The sequence below is a fragment of the Tauraco erythrolophus genome, chromosome 7 (genome assembly GCF_009769465.1).
Source record: "Tauraco erythrolophus isolate bTauEry1 chromosome 7, bTauEry1.pri, whole genome shotgun sequence".
Taxonomy (NCBI): domain Eukaryota; kingdom Metazoa; phylum Chordata; class Aves; order Musophagiformes; family Musophagidae; genus Tauraco; species Tauraco erythrolophus.
The window spans coordinates 10,015,167-10,033,386 of NC_141471.1; the positions used below are offsets into that span (position 1 = coordinate 10,015,167).

General features: G+C 41.2%; 1 protein-coding gene across 3 annotated transcripts in view; it reads left to right on the forward strand.

Annotated features, from left to right (window-relative positions):
• DNAJB6 (DnaJ heat shock protein family (Hsp40) member B6) overlaps nt 1-18,220 on the forward strand; it is a 67,127-nt gene that overhangs the window by 31,459 nt on the left and 17,448 nt on the right. For all 3 annotated transcript variants that reach the window (XM_086614910.1, XM_086614908.1, XM_086614909.1), the window contains exon 8: nt 1,217-1,287. In XM_086614910.1, the coding sequence (XP_086471036.1) occupies nt 1,217-1,287 (71 nt within the window). The remainder of the gene's footprint in view (nt 1-1,216; nt 1,288-18,220) is intronic.

The window sequence follows — 18,220 nt, forward strand, 5'->3', positions numbered from 1 at the left end:
TGGGCTTGGTTTCTGTTGATCATGAAGCTTTTAACATTATGAAACACGGAACAGTTTTTCCCTAACATCTGCTCTAGTTTGGTGTCCTAGGCAGTGTTTGAGGGAAGTTAAGTTTTTGTGTAAAAAGTAATTTTCTTTTATCTGTTAAGTGAAATAAGCAATGGAAACCTACTTTGCAGAAAACTTTTCCTATTTGCTGGAAAGTGAATTTTCAAGTACTGTACACAGCCTACCTTCTTACTATTTCATGCTTGTGATGGAGAAATCCCTGCCTTTGGGAAACGCAGATATTAGTTAGTTACAGAGTGACCTACATGAAATGTTATGATTAAGAAGTTATAGAAGTACTGAACAAGTAATTAAATGTAATTTCAGTACTTAATAAAAATTTACAGAAAAGCAAGGAGAAAACAATTTTTTTTGTTTGGTAGCTTGTGTCCCATACCTCAAAGTGCAAGGTTCTTCTGCGTCCTGTTTTGTTGGAGAGATCCTGTCATCTTCACCACTTAAATGTAGCTTTTTATCATTTCACGCTGGTATGGTCATGATACTTTTCTGAGGGTATTCCAGAAAAATCTGAAAACTGCCCGCTTTTGAGGAAATTGTACCAGATAAGAGAGATAAAGAAAGTGTTTATGCAAAAGAAGACAAGGCTCACACAGACAGAGCTCTTTAATAATCTCTCCTTTCAGTCAGGGATACTTCAATTTTGCAATGTACATGCTAGTCATAAACTCGCTATGCAGCAGATCTCTAAGTTAATTGCTCTGATCAAATTAAAAGTAGATTAAAGACTATCTTGTGTGCCTTACATCATGGGAAGTTGTGCATTTAACAAATGGAGTAGGTACTAAACGCAACATGAAGATGGTAGAGTTGATCTGTTAAAAGACATTTAGTTCTCGATAGTAGCGCGTGGTGTCAGTACAACTGCGACAGTGTATGGGGTGACAGCTGTAACTGTGAACTCTACAAACCGCAGGATTCAAACTTCCAGAAAGCAATTTTCCTGCTATAAATACGCAATATGAGTGGGGGAATGCAGATGGTTACTAGTTAAAGCTTCTGTGCTGTTAAATACAAAAGCTTGCCAGCTACAGTTGCATTAAGCAGGCAGTGCTCCGTTAGAGTTGGTTATCTGAAATCCAAGGGCTAGTGTGTGTTTCCAAGCTGCTTACAGTGCTTTAAAATGGCTAACTGTGGTTTTGTCCTACAGAATTGTTGAGAATGGACAAGAGAGAGTAGAAGTTGAAGAAGATGGCCAGTTAAGGTCGCTAACAATAAATGGTAAGGAGCAGCTGCTACGCTTGGATAACAAGTAATTCAACGCACGCATTTAACAGAAATTTTAAGCTATAACAGCCACCATTTGAGGATTGACAGGAACATTTTTTGAAGATTTCAAACGAACTCAACTTTCTGTATATCCGTACTTAATCTTAAGTAGTATAAACAGCTCACCGAAGCTCATATTTGTCATAGACTTTTGAGTTAATTGTTGGGACCACAGCAATTGGACCATTTTTTGTCCTTAAAATCGTTGTAAATTTCTGTATGCACTTTTCTTTTTATTATATTCGATCAAGGTGAACCATGATCCTTCAGTAGTGCTAGGGCAAGATGTACACTAACACTAGCATGAATCTTGCTTTTTCCAATTTGTTTGAAATGTGAGCCAATTAGTAGTTTAAGTCTGCTGTGAAGTTAACATTTCCAGGATAACCTTTTTAATAATTTCAACTTTTTTTTTAACTGTTTAGTAGTGAACAATGTTAATACATTTCTGGTAATGCATTTCTGGTTTAAATAAATTAAGGATGTTTTCTAGTTGTGCATGAATGCAGACAACTTAGTAAGTTTTGACAAATGTTTAAATGTGTAATGTAAGCAAAAGGTAAACAAAAGTGAAGCCAGTGAGCTGGGTCTTTTGTCATTTGCTAAAAAAAAAAAAGAAAAAAGAAAAAAAAAGAAAATGAATAAATGCTGATGTTTGTGGTGCATTCTTTCATGAATGGCATTTGTAACCTCCTTGTGTCTGTGTGTGATTTGGGCAACTTGGGAAAACAGTGCTTCCCCCCCCCCCCCCTCCCTTTTTCTTCAGTCTTAAGGATGAGGGTCTTTTTTCTTTGCAGATGTTTTCTTCAGTGTGACTGAAAACATGATATTTAATTTCTTTTCTAAACCTGTATTTGAAGCACCTATTTTTAAGAAGCATTCAGAGGCTGACTCTCTAACTCCATCTTTTGCCCTAGTACATATTTTTTTTTGTCTAGGACTGAAGTAACTTCCGCTGTTCAAAACCAAAAAAGTTTTCTAAAGCTTTAAGTTCTGAGATTGCTTCAAAAAATAATCTGTAGTGAACATAAATATACAGGAAAACATGTAATAATTAAAAAAAGACTTTCCGAACAATAAGATTTTTTGGCTTGTTTTGAGAACAAACATAATCGCTTTGGAGAAGATTTGTACAAAATTATTAGGGTTAAAATATCTCACTCTTATTTTTACTCATCAGCCAGAAATCAAAAGATGGATGAATGCCTTTTGTTAAATTAAATGGAGTGAAGTGTTAATTTGTAGCTAAGGCTGGATTTTCAAAGTTCAGTGAAAGATGACTTGATATCTGTATGTCATAGCAAAAGCACGCAAATAAGTATTGGCATATGTTAACACCTGCCAGTTTCTGGGTAATTTCATGCTGAAGTCATGGATGTGCAGTTTTTATCTGCGTACCAGCTTTGAACATCTGGCCTTCACCAAATTCTTTACGGTGGCTTAGTGTTTTTTTTTTTTTTAAAAAAAAAAGCATGGTGTTTTCAAATGATCACTTAATGCCTTCTCACTGAACACCATCTGCTTTGTACTAACAAACGCGTTGATTCTTAAATATAGCAGAAAGATTTGCTCTTGTTTCTCATGCAAGAGAACTGAGTCAATTTAACCCAAATCAACAGTCTAACAAACTGCTACACCACAATTCATATTTGCAGCAGAGTTAGTGTATCTTGCATTTGTCCCTCTACCATTAATGCTAATTTCATAGAACTAAACAAAAGGACAGGTAGAAGAAGAAATAAACATGTACTTTGGTTTTGAGACTACAGAAGTTATGTACTTTTTCAAGTTCTTTGCAGAGTTCTTGTTACTTCAGTGTTGTGTTTTTGATGTAGAAGCACAAACTCAGTTTAGAACTACGCAGTGTTTTCTTGTCAATGCTGTTTTTTCCTTCCCCATGTATGTTCCTGATACAGATAACTAAACAGACAATTTATTTCAAAATCTGGCTTTGTTGTGATGTCTTGAGTTATTAAAAATGTTAATTTATATTTATAGGACACAGTGTGCTCCTTTAAGTTATGTAAACTGTAAAAAGTGCTTCAAAATTGGTTAACCAACTCAAATAAAATTAGGACAATCTGGAGTTGAGTTTGAATTCCTTCCTGTGAATACCCATAGGTTTTACATTAAGCTGCCAAACTTCACCTTCTATTTTAATCTCAGGTAATCTTTATTAACATTTAAATTACTTAGCTCAGGTTAAGAACACCATTATGATAGCATAGCTGCTAGTGGCAAACCCGCATGCTTGCCTTAGATCTTCTTACCCAGGAAAGTGTGGTCCTTCTCACAGTATTACACACAAACCATTCACTTGAGGGTTCTGGAAGGAAATCCATCAACACAGTAAATTTGCTGAAGATCCAGTGGTTTGGATAATCTCTCTTCTGCCTTCAGATCCCTGAAGCTGGTTGTTGTCAGAGCTGGACAGAGTGCAGCATTAAATGGCAGTGCTGCACTTTCTTGGTAGAAACTGGCAAAACACAAAACCAGACAAGAGTGAGTCAGCAGGCGGCAGAATTCATCAGTAAAGATTTCTACACTAGTAAGCAGGTACCTGCACACCAGCATTCGAATAGGCTGATGGTTGAACTGCATGGATACATGGTCTTGGTCCAAGTATACAATTGGACTGGCAGTTCCAGGAAAAAAAAGATTGTCACCTTCTTACACTTGACCTAAGCCTAATAGTCTCCACCTGTTTCAATATCTAGAACACAGTTTTGGGTTTTTTTTTAAATAACACCATATCCAACTTTTTTTTTAATGCAACTTCTTGCATCCAACTTCATTTTTTAATACACAAAATGAATCCTCATTCTGTGTTTACTGTGGACCCAATTTAATTTTTTCCTATTATGTATTGTATATTCAAAATTTCTTCTTATTTGTGTGGCTGAATCGAGTTTCTCTTCTCTCGAAAACCCACTGGTTAGGTTGCTCTGAAAAATTTTATGTTGTTCCTTACTAATATGTAATTTGCATGATGTACAAAACCTACTCACTAGAAGTAATGGATCATAAAGGGCAGAAAATTCCTTAAACTTCAATTTTGTCCAAAATAGCACAAAATAATAACAAAAAAGGTTCTTAATTCTAGCAAATGCTAGGCATCAAATGTACAGTGGGATGAGATGATTTAAACAGAACAGGTGCCGTTTGATTAAAAGTGCCATTACTTTATACAGGAGGGATGAATTTTGAGTGTTGAGAGACACCGTCCCTTTTAAATGAAGCTTCCTCTAGTGGTTTGAAAAAACTAAGATGGAGTTTTTGAACCTGCTAAGTCACTTACTCTTTCATGCTCTGCTTCAAAGTTCATTGGTAGAATACAAGAACTTTGTAATGCTTTTCCTTGGTGCAACCTCTTCTGGGTCTCTCGTGCATGGCCGTGATTTCAATGCAGTGCACCGTAACACAAGTTTCTCTCTAGATTGCATGGCACCTACTCCTTTCACTTGGCTTTACTGAAGAGGTTTGGGATTTTGCCTTAGAATGCTTCACACTTCAGAAGTCACTGCAGCTATCGTAGTTCTCGGTTCTTGCAGTACCTTCTCTGTTGAGAATGCCATGTGGTTGAAGTGACAAAGCTGCTCTGCAGCATAAGTGTACGTAGCGTTTGTAAGATGTGTGCTGTATCAGCTTGTGGTTAATCCATGGACTGGGTCTTAGAGTGCCAAAAGCAGAAAGTGGTCTCTAAAGAAGCCCGAGGGTTTGGTCACCCTCTGTCAGTGTTGGTGTTCGGCTGTCCTGTTGGCCTCCTGCAGTGTGTCAGCTTCAGGTGTAAGTGGAGGTTCATCTTTTGTATTTAGCTGTGTCTCTGTGTTTTGACTGTCGCTGGGGTGATCCAGTGATAAAGTTAGATTTTATTTTTTGTTTTTGGAAACCTGAGTTCTGTTCCTGAATCTGGATCTGGTCTGGTTGAGGCATGAGCTTGTTTCCTACTTTGCCTTAGTGTGGTCCGTGATTGTGACAGGAGAGTGTTTACCCCTAAGAGGGTTGCATTGCAGAATGAATGCTACAGCTGTGTGACGCTTTCGGTCAGAGGAGTTTGCAAAAGCACTTGCAGTGCTTTAACTTAGTACTAGAATACACGTTAACCTTTTTATGGAAGCATTTCTTAGTGCTTTTGGAAAACCTGTCTCTTTTGTCGTGGTTTTTGGATGTCTTAGTATTCAGGCTAATTTTTAAGTCATGGTGTTCTCACAAGGCAGTTGCAGTACAGATGCCAGTTATCTGCCGATCAGCAGTAACCTGGACTTTGAAACTTTACTTTTTTTAACATGAGAAAAAGAAGCTTGTTTGCATTGTCTGCTCCCTCTGATCTTGTTTACTTTGGGACTGAATTGTGACTTGCTTTAGGTAGTACTCAGCATAGACAGTTTGGGTTTTCTTGTTGTTAGTGCTTATCTTCAAGTGTTTGTTTTAAGTAAAAAGTGTTTTATCTTCTAACCAAAATGGTCCTTGTGTTGGAATAGACTTGGAATGAAGCATATTTACTTTGTTAGTGTTACAAACTATACCTTTTGAATTCATAATTTTAGTGGGTTTACTGCTTGATCTGCTTTGGTTTTGGAAAAAAAAAATCCCTCGATTAGAGTTGGTTTAGTGAAGTACACTACTGAAAAATTAGAGCAGATGATGGTTGGTTTATACTCTGCTGCAGAGGTCTTAATGTTCACAAAAAAGGAAGCTCCACTTTTGAGATGCTGTTGTTAAAATAAAAAAAAAAAAATATGCTGTGACCATCTGAGATGTAACCCTGAACCTGTGCAAGCTGACTGCTGATTCAAAGTCATTTAACTTCTCCGAAAACAACGTTCTGGCAGACTTAGCACTGGGTTAGGTGTTATCTTACTTAGAACAGCTGCTGGAAAGTTAATTGAAAACCCACATGAGTACTCTATCCCCGGTCATGCTTACTGTGCCTGAAATGCACACAGTAGTTTGGATGTGATAGTACCCAAACCCGGAAGCTATGAAGTCGTGGTGTGAGACAGATTGCACTGGGGGCCCAAGTGCTAATTATCATCCAAATTAAGGAAGCTGAAGTCTTCTGCCTGAGAAGATGTCAGCTTTTAAATATAATGGTGGGGATTAAAGTATATTTAATTCAAATGATAAGTAGAAAGTTTTATTAAAAGGCTGCTATTAAGTAGAACTGTCTCTTTGGTTTTCTGGCTTTTTAAACAATGCTGGCTTTTGCAGCATAGTGGGTGCATTTTAAAATCACTAAAAAGAAATCATTTTCTAGCTTGATTTAAAATTGACAATCAAGAAAATAGATTTTTAGATGCTTACGGTAATAACTTTTACAACTTTGCTTTGCCCTATAATTTATCATTTATACTGAATCATAAGTGAGAGCTCTTTCAGCTATTCAGAATGCTCTTTTCAGCTATTTGGTGAGGCACTGAAACAGGTTGCCCAGAGAAGCTGTAGATGCCCCATCCCTGGAAGTGTTCAAGGCCAGGTTGGATGAGGCTTTGGGCAACTTGATGTAGTGGAGGGTGTCCCTGCCCATGACAGGGGGGTTGGAACTAGATGATCTTTGAGGTCCCTTCCAACCCAAACCATTCCATGATTCTATGATTCTGTTCTTTTCAATGCAGCCAACTTCAAATGAACTTCATTCAAGTAGAAAGAAACCCTGTAGTGGCTAGTTTGCCAGCAGTCAAAATAAAGCTGAATCCTTTCATATAATTGAATGGTAATTCTGAGGGAGATTAAATATTAACACCAAGTTTGTAAAGACTACAGTAAGGATGCTAGTCTTTTACGTGATGCAGCAAACTACATGGTATGCTGAGAAGGCGTCAAATCCTCCCTTTGTTGACTTTTAAAAATCAAATCTGAAATCTTCTGCGTTGTTTCTTATTTGTAAATTTATGTGAATGAGTTACTAGTATGGGCGGGGAATCCAGCCTGGGTGACTGGTCGTAGAATTCAGATTTTGGAACACACATTCCTGATGGCCAGAGGAGAGAATTATTTTGGCTCTGTCTGTAATGGAGTTGTTTGAAGCTGTTACCAAAACAGCTAAAGCTGCAGAGCAGCAGCTCTGGATTAAGAGTGTTCTATCTCAGTTGCAGTCACAAGCTTGATTGAAATGTCCAGGAGGGGAATTTACCTGGGGAAAAAAAAAAAGTCATAAGGCTGCAGAGGCTTTGACACATCTGGTAGAGACGCTGGGCAGATCCAGCAGTCTTTTGGTTTCTCTCCAGCAATACATGCCATGTAAGATCAACTGGCTTATTTATCACATATTTGCGTAACTGTCACCATAGCCACCTCTGCAAACTTTTTTCCTCGGCACGTGGTGGGAGGCTGCTCTTTACTCTGAGCAGCACAGAACCCAGTACAGAAACTAAATCTGAGTTTGTCCTGTTGCGGTGTTTGTCTTACACAGCAACAGAGTGCTACGTCTTGCTTATGTGCAAGGACATATTCTGTAGTGTCAGTCTCTGTCGTTCTTCTGCCAAAGGGAGCTAAACTATGGATGTTTTAAAATTGTTTTGGATTTCTCCATGAAAGTATATCTGGAGAAAAATGGAGAAAAAATCACGTGGCCAAAGCTCAGCCTTGCCTCCAGTCTCTCTTAGCTGGAGGAAGAGAACTAGGTATTTTGTCTTCAGAAGAATTTGGTCAGGCTTTCTGTAATAATACTGCCTCTCATCAGAAGACATTTTGGTACTTTGATCTATTCGGACATGCCCTGTTTAGTCACTCAGACACCTCCCAGAAGTAGTCTGCTAATCTCAACGTATACGTTTCTCGCTACTGGGTGCTTATGGGAAATATGGTCAGGTCCTTATCACTGAGTTGTAGCACTTCAATAATGAAAGGGCATTATTCAGCTCTCCCATACAAACTGGGAGCTGGATATTCAGGAGAGCAGTAGAGAGCTAGAAATTCCCTTTAAGCTGTTTTGGATGCATCTGGCATTGCCTGCAAGCATGAGTAACGTTCACGAACCTCCTGCCCTCAGTCTTTGACGGAGCTCCTGAATGAGTGCAAAGAGGGAGAACATTTTTCACTTGGGGAGATTCACATTCTGAGTTAGGACAACCACCAAAATGTTCCTTTCATTACATACTTCTAGTGTGACTTCCATCTTTTCTGGGATTGGATGTTTTAGCCCAAAGAAGAAAGGCAAATCTGAACATCCTTCGCAGGCACAATGCTTCTTCAAATGTAACTTGCAGGGCATGAAACCAGTAAGGAGGAAGCAGGAAACCAACACAGCCTGGTTTGTGCTGTTGATGAATCTCAAGGACTTTTTTCCTCATTTGGCCTTTGCCTTCCTCATCAGGAAAACCCAATGACGAGTTACCACGGGGACCGCAGGAGCGGTGGGCGTTTGCCCGTTCCGTGCCAGCCTGAGCTCTGTGCTGCTGCAGAGGCTTGTTTCCCTGCCAGCGCAGGCAAGGGAGGTGCTTCTGCAGCCCAAGAATGGTGTGCCAAATTCCATCTTGATTCCAAAAAAAATGCGTACACCACTGAGATAAAACCGTTCGTATTAAAGGTCACCTTGTTTGGAAGAAGGGTATAAACATTTGTATAAAGCTAGACAAATTCAAATGGGAAGATAAACATACATTTTGAACACATGGATGATTAACTGTTGGAAGAGCCGGCCAAGAGAAGTAGTTTCTCCAGCTTTCAGTGTCTTAAAAGATGGAGCTTTCTGAAAAAATACGTTCTAGTGAGGAGTGCGTGTTTGGGCTTTATGGAGAAGCAGCAGAAACTCAGAAGCCTGGGGCACAGATGGAGATGCAACGTAGGGCACAGTGTTCCTTCAGGGCTTCCTTCGTAGTCTGTGTCTGAGCTTCCCCTCTCCCTCTTCTGATGCGTTAACATTCGTGCACATGACATTCTCTTACTGTGGTTTTGAGACTGGGAGATGCTTTTGTGATGAAGGAATTTGAGGGATGGTTGGGGCTGCATGTGGGGGCAGCCCGGCCGGTTGGGAGGTGCCCGGGAAGCAGGGTAGCTGGGAAGAGAGCAGACAATGCGTGCATCTAGGGCACAGATGTTATTGCCTGATGATTGTTGCCCTCAAGCATCCAGTTTGGGATGTGTAGGTGTCAAGAGTGGACTTCATATGGGAGAAGACATTCTGGATCTATTAAGGTAAGTAGTCACATTATTGTAGTGGACAAATTGGGTGTTTAGTGGTGAGGAGGAGCGAGGCCGAAGGCCATGATGACTGTCCCAGGGAATTTGATTTGGAATTTGCATTACAGTGAGCCCTTTTGCATCTGCTGTATTCTCACCAACAACAGACTGTAGAGCTTGAGAGAGCCTAATTTCAGCTCCTGAGATGAAGATTAGAAGGTCTCCTGTTAACAAATGTAATGTTGTGACAAAGGTTCTTTTTGGCAGAATGAACGATTTGTTTGCTTAAATGTGGGCAAGGTTTTAATGATGTAAAGGTTTTTATTTTTAGTGTGTGTTAAATCTTACGTGGATAGCAATATGTGTGTTTTGAATTTTGAGTGACTACGATGAAAAAAGCTGGCTTTTGGTTAATTGGATCCAATTTGGTAGTGTGCTAAATGCCTAAGACTGCAATGTGTCAGAAAAATATTTCTACAGGGAACAGCCAGAGAAGTGTCTCTTACAGGGCCTATGTATGTGAACAATCTCTATAGATGCTTATTTGGGTTTTGTGTACACCCAGAGCTGCATTTGTTAATGAATTTTATTTCTAAGATAAGCTTCTGGACAGGCAAATTCCTGGAATTATAACTCAGTACCATTTGGGTCATATAACCATAAAACATAGTTTGGAACAGAACCAAAATGTAAACTTGTGTGTCAAAGTCCTGGTGTCTCTATATCCTTCCTAATTTTCTGGGGAAGATATCTTGCTTGGAGAGTGCTGGAACTCCAGAACTGAGTCTTAGTTCTACGGTCAGATCGACCATACTTTGAGATCTGAATATTCAGCCCTTAAAATAGCTTTTGTGCAGTCTCCTTTTTGTGTAAATGATAAAAGCCATGAGACTTTCTCCTTACAGCAGAGTTGAAGCAGCGCAGCTTCACCAGTGTAGACACAGCCAGCTGTAGTGACGGTAAAACTTGTTCATGGAAAAGCAAGTCAGTATATGTGCTGCACTGCTCTGCCCTTTCCTGGCATTAAAGAAATCTTGGACAATAAACTTCCTGTAGTTAGCAATGTATATAGCCAGTGTACACCTTGTGTGTGCTGGCTGGTCATTAGCAGAAAACCACTTCAAAACTGGTTATTTTTAAAAGTATTGGAGCTGTAACTTTTCAAAGCAAAAATTTATATCAATTTTTTTTTTTCTACGGAGCTTCAAAATTTTTGAGTTGCCTCCTGTGTGGAACCTATTTCAGAATTAGGAAATGCAATTCTGTTCGCTGTACAACTCAAGTCCCCTGTTCATCGCTAGAAGAGACATCCCCAGCTGTTCTTAGGTGAAGCACAGCGATTTCTCTAGAGCGTCAGGTAGAAAATGACAAAGTAGATGACAGATTTCACCACTGCTAAGTTAAAGGAAAATTATGCATACTTTACTATGCATATTCATATTTTTGAGGTGTTCTGTCAATGCCAGCTACTACGGTATGGTATGTAACTGGCAGTATCTATTGCAAGGGTGGCTGGCTAAATAATTTCCAATTTCTAAAACACTGATATTTGATCCATCTTGAATGTTGTCAGGGTTTAACCCAGCTGGCAACTAAACCCCACACAGCCGCTCCGTCACCTTCCCTCACCCCTGGGGGAATGGGGGAGAGAATCAAAGGGGAAAAGAGAAGACTCGTGGGTTGAGATAAGAACCATTTAATAATGATAAGAATATAAAATTAAAAGTAGTAATGATTTAAAAAAATAATATATAAAAAATATATGTACAAACAAGTGATGCACAGTGTAATTGCTTACCACCTACTGACCAACACCCATCCTGTCCCAGCTAGTGATCCTGAAACAAGGAAATCCCAAAACCGCAATTCTGAAAGAGCAAAAGCCCTGAAAAGCGATTTGAAGAGAGAGAGAGAGAGAGACTCCAAAATTCCCAGCCGACCCTCATCTATACACTGGGCATGAGGTTGCATGACATAAAATGTTCCATTGGCCAATTTAGCCCTCAATCCTAAGTCTAGACTCAAATCCTAAGCCAGGAATTGTGGGTCCTTTGTTCCAGCCATGTTCCCCCCCCCAGCCTGCACACTGGCAAAACATGGGAAATCGAAAAATTCTTTGATGTCCCAGCACCAGCTATAAACATCAGTGCGCTATCAACATTCCTCTCATACCGAATCCCAGACTAAATCCAAAACATAGCGCTATTCTAGCTACTAAAAAGAAAACTAACTGTCCCAGCCAAAACCAGGGCAAATGTATTAGCCCAAAAGAATTGGAAGATAGTCCTCTTTGAAAGGTTAAAAGAAAGTTGAGTTGTGTGTCCTGAATTCTACCCATAGCAGTTTTGTAGCCATTAATAATTTCTTTATTAACAAACATAATTCTGTCTTGAAAAGCGTCATACAACAGGAGGTGAATTTAAGTGCTGCTTAATCACTCCTTAAAACAAGAAGCTCAGCTCAGGGAAGTAAAACATTTTTCGGCAAAGACACAGGTGTTTCAGCCTCCCTGCTCTTCCTGATGAACAAAATCAAGAACAAAAGATTAATTGATTACTCTTACATGGTTTCTACTCTCCCCTCTCCTCTTAACACTTGCTCTGAGGTCACATGTGGGCTTTGCTCCTGAAATATTTATAGAACGAGATGACTACATCTCTGGTAACCCTTTTCACAGAATAAATCATGAAGCCGAGTGCATGCTCATGCCGTGTGCTCTGCGGCAGGGGAGGAGCTCGTTGCCCTGGACAGAATAGTTTCCAATAGTGGAAAGGTTTTTTTTCATAAGAGCTATTTGAGAGGGAGATTCTGTCTTCCGCTTCCCAGCTTCTCTGGAAACAAAAAGCCAACCCTTCGTTCACGCCGGGCTCCAGATTGAGCTCCCTGTTGTGTTTTCTGGGTGTGGTGTCAAAATTCCCCAAATTATTGGTGTCTCCGGTGTTGAGTATGGGCCTGTAAGTGGCCCAGAACCAAGCTGGCAACTTGAAGTGCAGCTTTCGTGTAGGTTAGGTGATACATTGCTAACAGAGGTCAAAGCCTCTCCAGTTTTCTATTTTATTGACGGTTCTGGCTGATCTTCCCTTAAAATATAGGCCCTCCAGATTTTCAGTGGAAATTGCGATAGAGATGGATGCTGTGAGGTCCCAGATCAACTGTCATCGATGTCCAGTATAGTAGTGTTACAACACTGTGGTTTTATTGATCGGTTTATCTTCCCAAATAAGTTTAGTGCTTTGATGGCTTCAGCTAACAGATTCCACCTCCTGGAAGGTGAAATGACTATGTTGTCTGCTGTAGTTTTGTCTCCACACCACCACTCAGTCTTGAGTAAGCAACTTTTTCTTTAGAAAAGCAGTTGTTAATTTTTTTATTTAGTGTTTTTTAAAATTACTGTAAAAGGAGATTGTTTCTGCAGAGATACCAGGCTGTATCCAATTCCAACAGTTCAGGCAAGGTCAGAACTTAATTGGGAAGTGATGAAATGTTCTCAGAAGTGCAAAGGCTGGGGCTTTTTTACGTCAGTTGCTGACTTGCATGATAACAAATGTAGGTGAACGTCAGTGTTATCTCTTGAGCATCTGTTCTACGTTTCCTTTTGGTATCTCAATGCTGACCGGACGTTTCCAACCCCGCAAAAGGAGCAGTAATGATCTTACAAGGCTGAGGAGAAATGCTGGAGTGTAAATGAAGTTTGACATCTTCAAACATAGTAAAACTCTTGGCAAGTGTTTCCAAGAAGACTTGGAGTTCGCTGGTGTTCGAGGGGGAGGTGGATTAGCTTTGCTGGATCTTGCACTCTGGTCTGATGCAGTACAAAATGCTCTTTGTAGTTAAACAGTTCAAACCTCTTCAGTTTTCATGATTTGTTTTTAAAGTTTGTCAAATATCTGTACCGTGGTATAATGAGTCCGCTGAAAAATAGTCCCTTAAATACTTGGAAAAGCCTTCATTGCCATTGCAGAATTACAGGAGATGAGGATATGTCTGTATGACGAGTGATTTTGAGCAGAAGCTTGTGATGCTGTCCTGAGATGTTGAGTTCTCCTGTCGTGAAGTTTTGGTGGGTGCACTCGTTCCATGGAGAGCCAGTGGGCATTCAGGTGCTCTTTGTTCCCTTCTGGAATGTGGCATTCTCCAATGTCTCTGCCTTCGTGGTAGCTCTTGAATACTGGTTCCCCTCTTTTTCGCTTTGACCCCAAAGATTGTAATTGGAAACAGTTGTTCTTGTCCTTGGCACTTCATCCCCTGGATCTCAGAGGTGTGTTAAAAGGTGGGATGGTGCTGCTGCAGCAGTGTAGAATGGGAACAGCCATCGCTCCGGGCATGGGCAGCTCTGGGGTGGCCTTCCCAGGAGATGTGTGTCCATATTGGGTATACCAAGCAGGTAGTAATATCACTGTTCGAACTCTCCTTCTGTTCCCAAAACGCATAAAGCTCCTTTGGTAAAATGTTCCATGTTCCCACTGGATCTCTGCAGAAAGAGCGTATAAACTGATTGACCATACTCTTTCCAGGCACAAAAGATAATTGTAAGTATTATTGAATCATAGTCATGTTTCTGATTTGGTGTTTGTTTGTTTGTTGTTGGTTTTTTTTAATTGAGAAAATTTCATTTTCTGTGCTCTCCATTTATTGGTTACTTTGCTTAGAACCTCAGTTTGAGCAGTATATATGGAGCAATTTCTTTTTGTGTGTGTGTATGTATGTATATCTTTGTGTGTGTATGTTTATCAACAGTTATTGATAGGTCTTGGATTTGAAAAATTACTTGTTGCGTTCCCAAACTATGGTGGGTTTTAAGGCACAGACTGCGGAGCTTGACTACTTGGGTGGGAAAGAAAGACTGGGAACCTTGAGAGTTCCCTGATGGATTGGAGATGCCAAACAACAAAAAGTGGTACAGCCTGGGAGTTAGGGCCCCTGTAAGGCCGGCATATGCGTTCCTAGTTAAATACAGTATTTAGTCAAAATTACTATTGAATGGCAACTCAAAACGCTATTTTTTTCAAATTCGGACTTCTCATTAGTATGTCAATATTATTGAACCGAACACCAACTAAGGACTTTGTGCTCTTGTTGTTGGGAAGACGTCAAAACCAGGATTGACTCTTGTGGTGGGATTCATAAAACACCCTGAAAACTATTGAGCCGTCAGAAGAGACACCCTGTTACTCTCTGAGCATGTGTCGTTTTCAGGGTCAATTAAAAGACGATGGTCTCTGGAGCTCTGTAAATCAGGGATGCGTGCAGGCACTGGGAGCCGGCATTTGCTCGCCCTAGTCCTGGTGAAGCCGGAATGGGTGAGGAGTGAATAACGTGTTGTGGGGTATGATTGGAGAGAGCAGATATCTTTTCTTTTTTTGTAATTAATATATGAAACCCGTAGTGTCACATTTAAGGCTCAGGGTAGAAGGGAGAATATTTTTCAAATGATTAACCCAAAAAGAGGAGAGCTTACAAACTGAGGACGGGCAATGCAACATAAAACGTGGAGCTTGCACTTACTTCGTGTGTCTGTGAGATTTCAACAGCCCTAATAGCCATTTGATGAAAATATAAACTTGGTTATTTTGTGCTTTTGCCAAATTACTATGGAAGTGTTGACAAAACAGCTGGGGAAGTCATTCATCACATTTTTCTGAAGTCACTCATGAGATTCTTTTTAAATTTAACAGCACGTCTTTTTGCTTTATATGTAATTTTTTTTTCTCTTACGGTAGTCTGGGTTTGCTGTACATTAAGATTTTGAAGACTGGTTTAAAGCTGATAATCAATGGAAAAATGTGTAACGAAACTATAATTTGCAAATTAGGGCTAGCTCAGAACTGCTCTGGAGTTGCTCCTTTTAGTGAGGGCCACTAATGGAAATACAGGATGTCATCCTGATACTTTATAACTCTTAAAAACTAATGAGTTAAAGATCTGTTTGCTGGGAAAGTAGAGGAGCACTTTCCCTCTGCTTCCTGTCTGAGAAGTTTTCTAATTAGAAGCCGATTTTGCTTGGCCTGGTAACTTCCAGGAGGGTTGAAGGCAAGAAGAAGAGTTTTGTCTTTTGGGGCAGTGAAGGGGCCATTTTGGCTGACATTGGGAGGTTCTGGAGCACGATCATGAGAGGTGCCAGGGTCTGTGGGGCTCTGCTTGGGCACAAGGAGAGAGGAGGTGCTGGGTACGTGATGGAGAACCTGGCCAGGCTGCATGTAGTTGGATTGTTTGTTTTCCTCTAGTAGTGAGTATTAAGTTGCATGGTAAGGGCTGGTTCTTTTTTCTTTTTCTTGATAGGATTTTGGCTTGCACTTCAAAATCAGATTTCGAAGTGAAACGTGAGAGTCTTCCTGATGGTGGAGGTGAAACCTGCAGGGATTTTTGCCTGAGGTTGAAGTACAGGTGAAATGACAAAAAGCTCTGAACATTGAACATAATTCCAGTACCTCAAGGGGCCTACAAGAAAGATGGGGAGACGCTGTTCAGGAGGGCCTGTTGTGATAGGACAAGGGGTAATGGTTTTAAAATAGAGGGAGGTAGATTCAGATTGGATATTAGGAAAAAATTTTTTACCATGAGAGTTGTAGAACACTGGAACAGGTTGCCCAGAGAGGTGGTGGATGCTCCATCCCTGGAGACGTTCAAGGCCAGGTTGGACAAGGCCCTGAGCAACCTGATCTAGTTGGAGATATCCCTGTTCCTTGCAGGGGGGTTGGACTAGATGACCTTTGAAGGTCCCTTCCAGCCCTAACCATTCTATGATTCTATGATTCTATGATTTTGATACTGATTCTGGAGGAAGAGGGGCTGTGTAGGAGAGGGAGAAGGTTACAGTGATCTGGGCCCTATTGCACCTGCATGTTGCGCAGGGAGTGCGTTGGGGAGAGAAGCCCCAAGAGTAGAAGCCCCTGGTGTGGCTTTTTAAGGGGGTCTGACTGACAGCACTGCAACATAGTGGCGTACAACGTGACTTGCGGGGAAACTATGGTAGAGATCTGACATGACCCTGAAAAGTGTAGAAAGAATCGTCTTTTCAGTAATCCCAGTTGCTATTTTTTTTTTTCCCAAATCAGGTCCATTTGCTCAAACTCTGAGCTTGAAATCTTGCTAATTTGTATTTATATATGTCAAGCTGCGAAGCTCATTCCTTGCTCTTTGCTTCCTTTTAAAATTCATGCAGAAATGAATAAAAGACCCCCGTGTGATAAAGTCTTTTAAAATTAATAAAATTCACTTTGAGCAGCAGCATGCAAATGGGGTCATCTCTCTGCTTGCTGGAAACGTGGGGATTCATGTTACCTCCTGCCATTTGCATTTCTCACATCCCAGATCTTTTAGATGAGAGAAATCAGCGTCATCTATGTGTGCTTCGACAGAAGCAAAATAACTGCAGAAACCTGAATGTGCTCAGCCTGTGCTTCTCTCTGGCCTCCAGTTTAATATAGGACCGTTCATTAGGCTTCAAAAGATCTGATGATTATCTGCCAGATCCGAAGATCTTCCACCAACCATATCTGGGCTGCATCCAAAGAAGTGTGGCCAGCAGGTTGGGGGGTGTGATTCTGCCCCTCTATTCTGCTCTTGTGAGACCCCACTGTGTTCAGCTCTGGGGCCCCCAACATAAGAAGGACATGGAGATGTTGGAGTGGGTCCAGAGGAGGCCCATGAAGATGATCTGAGGGCTGGAGCACCTCTCCTATTAAGACAGGCTGAGAGAGTTGGGGTTGTTCAGCCTGGAGAAGAGAAGGCTCCAGGCAGATCTTCTAGCAGTCTTCCAATACCTAAAGGGGCCTACAGGAAAGCTGGAGAGGGACTTTTTACAACTGTGTGTAGTGACAAGACAAGGGGCAATGGCTTTAAACTGAAAGAGGGGAAATTTAGATTAGATCTAAGGAAGAAATTTTTTACATTGAGGGTGGTGAGGCACCGGAACAGGTTTCTCAGAGGAGTTGTAGATCCCCCATCATTGCAAATGTCCAAGGCCAGGTTGGATGGGGTTTTGAGCAACTTGATCTAGCGGAAGGTGTCCCTGCCCATGGATCTAGATGGTCTTTAAGGTCCCTTCCAATCCAAACCATTCTGTGATTCTATGAGTAAGTTTGGGCAGTGAGGGGGTAAATCCAGGCTCTCTCAGCAACTCCCCTATTTATACATCAGGCCGCAGAGCTTGGTGCCACCCCATACAGTCGAACGAGAGTGGCTTTAGCCATTGATCCCCATTTAGCCGCTGAGAGGAGCAGCACGACACCTCCTTCCACAGTGCCTGTTCGCGGTGCTGCCGCAGTTGGCGTATGGTGAGTGCTCATTGAATTTTCCCAATTTGTTATGAATTGGGGTATCTTTGTGGTGAAACATCATTGTCTGGAGAAGCCTGATGTGCTGGGAATGCAAGATTCGTGTTGGAACACGCTGAGCTGAATACAGGATATAATGGGCTCTTAGGGCTGTGTGGGGTGGTATGTAAAATCCAGATGGCTAAAAAAAGAGAAGAAAATCAAAAGGCTGAGCTTTCTAAAGGAGCTGCTGTGGGGCGGGGGGGTGAGCGGACCCGGTGTGGGACTTTCCCTGCCCTGCGCCGCGGGGGTGCGGGCTGGGTAGGAACAGCGTGAGCTGGCACCGGAGCAGCTGGGTACAAGGGCAAAAATAAAAGGAGCAGGCCAGCCTTCAAAGCCAGAAGGGTGGTGGATTGCTGTGTGCGCTGAGCAGAAAGTCCTGATCCCTGCCCTTTCTCGGACACTGGACGTGCTGCAGCCACGGCTCTCCGGGGACAGAAATAGCACTG